Source organism: Daktulosphaira vitifoliae, unplaced genomic scaffold (assembly GCF_025091365.1).
Source record: "Daktulosphaira vitifoliae isolate Bord-2020 unplaced genomic scaffold, ASM2509136v1 Scaffold_243, whole genome shotgun sequence".
Classification (NCBI taxonomy): Eukaryota; Metazoa; Arthropoda; class Insecta; order Hemiptera; family Phylloxeridae; genus Daktulosphaira; species Daktulosphaira vitifoliae.
This window is the reverse complement of record NW_026099809.1, coordinates 3,393-10,128: the sequence shown is the minus strand read 5'-3', so window position 1 is coordinate 10,128 and position 6,736 is coordinate 3,393. Positions and strand designations below refer to the sequence as shown.

The window sequence follows — 6,736 nt, the reverse complement described above, 5'->3', positions numbered from 1 at the left end:
TATATAGTATGTTTGTATGATTGGAAAACATACATACTTCGTAAAATTTTTAGATCATGAAAGATTATACAACTTATATAGTTACTTTCAGCTATTGTCTTTTTTAGTACTCTTTTTTTTTTTAATCCCTTATTTTTTTTTTTTTGACAGTTTTATCACAACGCATCATATACGTTTTACTGCATATACCAATATATTTTTTTTTAATTTTTCCACCACGTTGTTAGGATCATAGTTAGATGAGTCGAATTTTTCTATGTTTTTTTAACATCATAAACATTTACAGTTTGTATTTCGTAAGATAAAGAGTCGTTATCTGTGTATAATAACTTGTACTTATTTCCATACATCTTTGTCATAAAGTTGTAGTGAAAATCGTATATAAATATCGTATAGAAATATCCAATACTGAAAACCCAACGTAATTTGGTCTATCATATACAATTTCAAATTTTTTTAAGTGGATAGCTGCCATATTATCATTAAAAATAGCTACACTATCGAAATTTGGTTTTGATATTAAAACACTTCCCCCGTATCTTTTCACTATATTTTTTCATTTATTTACAATTTTAACGTCAATTCTTTTTTCAGGATTATCCAGACATTTGCCATAAATCCTGTTAATCATGAGTTTAAAACATTCAATTTCGAAAGCTGACTTGGATGCCATACGTTTTCTCGTATTCAAATCTGTATATGCCTTCATCCAAGCCGACTGATCGAATTTTAATACTTTATTTATTTTTTTTACCTTTAGTCCTAAACTAATAGCCTGTTTTAGAGTCCGATAATGAAAAATATAATTTTTTTTATCATTTAAATTTGGAATTAATTTTTTTAATTTTGAATTCGGCGGTTTTATATTTTCGGGGTATAATGGCGAGTCTGAATGGAGCTCGGTGTAAATCTTTACCACATTCTAAATCGACGTTTAAAATAACCCCCCAATTACTATTATCTTCAATTTCCATAACATGTAACGCGTCGATTTCTGATTATTTTAATCATGTGAAATTACCAAGTGGAAGGGGTTGACTAAGCGCTGCGCTATAAAGATTGTTGGCATCGAGATATAATAAATATTTTGACGGTTTCGACGATAATGAGATACGCAGTGAGAGATACTCCCATGAATTCCGTTATTAATGAAACTAATCATCTCGATGTCAGTCATTAATTCAAACTTTACCCCGGTAATTCGTTTCATAGCATTGAAGCTCAATCCCGGGGTAATAATATAATATCAAGGATCAAGCCCATAATTTACTAAACACATTTTTCTGAAATTTTAAAAGATATTAGCTAAAAGAAATATATCGGTTTTTAAACATAAATCTGAATAATCTCCCAATGTTATACAATTAAATTTTTCCCATACTTTTTTTGCATAGGCGTAATCTTTATCTGTTATGTCACTCATATTTACTATACTAAGGAACGAGTTTTTGGGAGGTAATGTACTTTCGTTCAGATTGTTCATATCAGTTACTTACTCGTAAGAGAATACTCCCTTATGACACATCATCAAGATTTCATCATCATTTGTGTACATTCTCCTTGTTATGATAAATTGATGAGGTGTCAAAGTTTTGGCTAAATTTTCAAGAGAAGATAGTAAAAAGTTTAAAGAATCTATAAATTTCAATGTCAGCCGCTTATTATTAGATATCTTAATTGTTTTTTTAATGGACATATATTTTTCATTCGTTTTTGAAAACTACTTTAATACCCTTATCATCATCCCCAAAACCAAGTTCTGTAATAATAAAGTGAGAATCATAATTCTGCATATTATGCAGAATTATGGGAATAAATGACAGAACCGTATAATTTAGGTTACAATCTCTATGCGCAGCGTCACGATATTTCTCCGTTTAGTGACAATGCTCGAAAACTTTATCATGATATCGTAATTGACCTTCACAAATGTGACATACAGTTGTTAAGTAATGATCATGTTATTGTTTTAAAGTTAATGGTATCATTGATATGGGATTTGAGTAAATGTCGCTTATACAGTTTATATGGTTTCTAAGTTTCTCGATGAACACCTCCACACAATTTTCCCCGCGATATAGCTCCATGCGATCCAAATTTTCATCATATGAACATTTAATAAAATAAGAAAAACTATGAGGTTCATGAATATTAATTTTATTTGAAAAAGATTGCGCTGGATTTGGATCGCATGTAGCTGTAGGTGTTGACATCTACTCAAAATCTGCGTAAATAACAAATTCGACGGGGAATTGCTTATTATAATACTGAAATTTGATGATGATTTGGGGGAATTTGGTACAACAATTTAAACACGCATACAATTTTCGAGCTGGTGAGTCTTAAATTTTAACTCTGAGTAAAAAAATAACAGGCAACCATCACTCAAAAACTTGTGTTGGGTTGCGAATTACATCCTCCCCTCATAGGATCATACTTAAAACTATTAATATCTAAAAAACTATACCTCTGAACACCTATCCACTCCCACGCGTTTCATCCTCTTGGGACTTTTTTTTGCAGTAGATGTTTAATATTAGTAATCAACTCGGGAATATTACTCGATGGTGTTAAAGCGAAAGGAGTAATAAAAAGATTTTGTGTAGTTATGGATACTTCTACATTAACACTATTATTAACATTAACTATATTTCATAAACTGTCACGAAATCTAATGAACACTTTAACGCAATATTTCTTTGAATTGATTTTTTCAACACATCTGCAATGTCCAGTGCATATTGTTCATGCATTAGTGTACAAAATGTATATGTAAATAATCTTTGTTATCGTAATATTCTCTCGCGCCTCTCATTGTAAAATTTTCCCTTCCCTTCTCGTGTGTTTGTCATCTGTTATTGTAAATAGTTAATTTTAAGTGTTTGTGTTTTTCTGTTTATCGTTTTATCGGCAACTATTGCTTTTATAATTATTATGTATATGATAAATTGTTTGTCATTACCGTAAAATGGGGTTAATAGAGTCATTTTTAAAGGTTTTTGGACATAAACTCCTACAGTTTTTGACATAAATCAATTTTTTTTTTTTTTTAAGTTAACTCGATTACAAACAGAATCCAACTATAAAATCGTTTACACTTCCACTTCGTTATTTTGTATATATTTTTAAAACTGTGGCCCTATTTAAACTGGTTAGGGGATAATAGGGTCACGTATTAAAATTCCATAGTAAACCCTAGTATAACCTAATAACAACAAATAGGGTTAGCTGGAAATTAACATAAATTGATAAAGCATTTAAATTTGAATATTTACCCTAACATTTTGGGACAATTAGTGAACTGCGCAAGAAATCTTATCACTTATTAATGGAATCAACACAAAAATAAAACAAATTTTTTTTATAAAGACTGTTTTAGTTTTATTTTTTTTGTAAACAATACAAAACAAAATAATATTAAATAGAATTCCATCAAAATGATGAGTGCAACAAAATAAAATAAAATATAAACTTTCTCGTTATAAATATAAACAAATTGATCACACTTATTCAACACTTAACTTAAATGATTTTTTTTTTTTTTTGTAATTTTTAAAATTACAAAAGTCAATTAGGTACTGTTTTATTTAAATTTTTTTGTAAACAATACAAGACAAATAATAAATATTAAATAGAATTCCATCAAAATGATGAATGCAACAAAATGAAATAAAATATAAACTTTCTCGTTATAAATATAAACAAATTGATCACAGTTATTCAACACTTAACTTAAAGGTATTTGGTTTTTTAATGAAGTCTTTTTAATTTCATTAATATCTTGAGAGAATTTCAGTCTTCCTCTTCTTAAAATATCTGGTCCTGGTATAACTCTTAAAACTTCTTCTAGCTTAAAATTGCAAAAATCAATACCAGTAAAANTCAATAATGTCTGGGAAGACTTGAATGTTACCAGTATGTTCACCAGTAACATTGTTGCTTGGTCGGGTAAATGAACCTTCATAAAGTAATCCTTCTTTAATAATTTTAGTAACCTTTGCAAAATACAATTTTGGAATTTTTTTTCCGAAATTTACAATAACCCAAGTTCCTTCTTTAATGCTGGAGCTTGAATGGACTTCTTGCTGAAATGATTCGTTTAATCTTGCTGGTTCATCTTCATTTTCTGACTCTTCAAACTGATTCAAATCTTTTCCTCTTATACTTTTTCCAGGAGGAACTTTTAAACGTTTTTTTCTTATGTTTTTTTCAGGCTCATCAGATCCATATCTTTTTTCTTTCAAAAATTGCATTAAATTTTCTGATACTAAATTTTCTGCAGACCCATTGTTTTCTTGTGGTAACATATCCAACACCTTATTTTTGTTTAAAGGAAATAATCCGGTTTTTTCAAACCCGGCTCTAATATTATCGCCATTTTTATCTGAAATTTTTTCAATAGTTTCTTTAAGTAATGATGGAAAACAGTCTTTATTTATAGTTGAAGCTTTTTTTCCTCTGGCAGTTGATGTTTTCCAATTATCAAGGACTTTTCTCCAGGCTCCTTTCAGCGGCCGGAAAAAAGCAACATCTAATGGTTGGGTTAGGTGTGTGGAGTTGGGTGGCAAAAAAACAAAATCAATTGAATATTGTTCACATAATTTTAACACCTGAGGTGATAAATGAGAACTTAAATTATCGCCTATGATAATTTTTTTACCCTGTAATCTTCTGCAAAATGGAATTACTATTTTGCTAAACCACTCAGTGAAGCAACATCCATCAATCAAAAAAATGGTGTTCTGTTATATCTTGTGCCTATAGGGCCACCTTCAGTCCATGTGTCATACAATTGTAGTGATTTATAGATTACATAGGGGGGTAGAAGTTTTCCATCTGCAGCAGCAGCAAACATCACCGTTGTTGAACATTTAGTTTGGTTCATTATCCTTTCTGGGTACTTAGTACCTCGTTTACAAATAATCTTTTTTCTTCCAGGGTCATCACTTAAATTTGTTTCATCATAATTTATGATATTGCTTGGAGGAACGCCTTCTACAGTTTTGCTAAAATTGTCAAAAAAGCTGTTAATATCAGCTCTATTTCGCTTGATGTTTTGACACATTCTTAAAGTCAAACTAGTTTTGTGCCTTTTTAAAAAAGATTTTGCCCAGTCTGGACCAGGTCTGTTATCTTTGAACTTTCTTACAGTACATCCAAGTTGATCCAGATGGAACTTTACAAACATTCATAGTTAAACGTTTTACTTACTTTTATTGGTGATTTTTTGACTAAGTTTTCCCGATTATGAAAAATCAAACAAATTTTGTCATATTTTAAATCTTATCAAATGATAACAAAAATAAAGCCGAAACACTTTTTATAGGTACTGCAACGTGCTTTCCCGCTAGGATCCTAACAGTTGGCTAAGCTGTACCTTAACGGCGCAACGCTANTTGGCTAAGCTGTACCTTAACGGGGCAACGCTGGCCCTATATAATTTATATCCCACTAGAAGGGCGGTTAGCGGTTTCGTGACCAATAAATATAGACTCTTAACTAACAACGATAACAAACATTTATTTCTATTTAATAGTATATTTAAATATAACCTGACTGGATCTCTAGAGATGTTGTGGTATCCAAGTTAGGTGAGCGACAGCGGCGAACGTACACAAATCCGATTGTAATAAATAAATAATAATAGTTAAATTAATAGTAGAAAATAATATTGTCGGAATTAAGCGGTAGTAATAAAAATATAATCTGCAATAAATAATGAGTTGCCACGAGCGTGGTAAAATGTCGACTGCCTGTCGTTATATATTTCTTTAATGAAAAAGAATATCTATATCGTCAATCACGTCGTCGAGTGGTTTTGAAAATTTGTCAAGCTCATTTAAATCATGCCGAATCGGTTGAATCGCGGGTTTCTTAATAATCGAAGAATGTTTTATTTTGTTAATTTTATTAATAATCGATGAGTGTAATGAAATGTTAAGTTGTGGGACAAAATCTACACGATAAGATTTTGTTTTGAAAGACCATGACTGCAAAATGTCCGATGGAGTATGGATTTGACAACCTACGTCGATTTTCAAGATTCCGGTGGCGTTAATATCCGCGGTATATGTGTTAAGTCCACATATTATCGAAATATCTATTTGCTCGGTTGATAAATAGATCCAGACGTTTTTTGTCATAAGTTTATTGTAAACTTGCGATTCGAAATGGAAATGTTTAATGTTGCAGCTGTCAGGAATTTTTGAAGTATTCGTAAAAATTTGAGTTTCGCAATTGTTTAATTTTCGTCTTTTAATTGTATCGGGAAATAAGCATATTGTTTGAACTTTGTTAGTGTGACATGCGCTGATATCTTGTTCGGTGAACGGAATTATAGAAGTATTGTCCATTGAAATTACCAGGTAGCGGTGTTCGGGCTCAATATATGCGAATTGTTTATCGGCGATAATTATAGGAAGCGGAGTTATATGGTACAGGGTATTGCGAGACCTGTCACATATTGGAATTTCTAGTGTATATATTAGGTTGGTATCGATAAAGGCCACAGTTAGTTTGACTTGTGCGATGAAATTTAATATATTTGTAATAAATTTTGTTTCGATTGGTAATTGCCTATTCAACGGTAATTCAATTTCAATTTTTTCGAGATTTTTTATTAGGATACTAGTGTCTAAAACATTTGGGTGAAGCAGACCTTGTCGTGCTGCGGATATTGCCGAAACAAGGTCGTTAGTTTCAAGATTAAATTCAGCGATTATTAAATTAAATATAG

At 30.7% G+C, this 6,736-nt stretch overlaps 1 protein-coding gene across 1 annotated transcript; it reads right to left on the bottom strand.

The window, feature by feature from the left end:
* Positions 1–4,726: 4,726 nt before the first annotated feature.
* On the bottom strand, positions 4,727–5,188 carry LOC126909299 (uncharacterized). Its single transcript, XM_050691715.1, has one exon. The coding sequence runs from the start codon at positions 5,186–5,188 to the stop codon at positions 4,727–4,729; it is 462 nt and encodes a 153-aa protein (XP_050547672.1).
* Between the last annotated feature and the right edge of the window lie 1,548 nt (positions 5,189–6,736).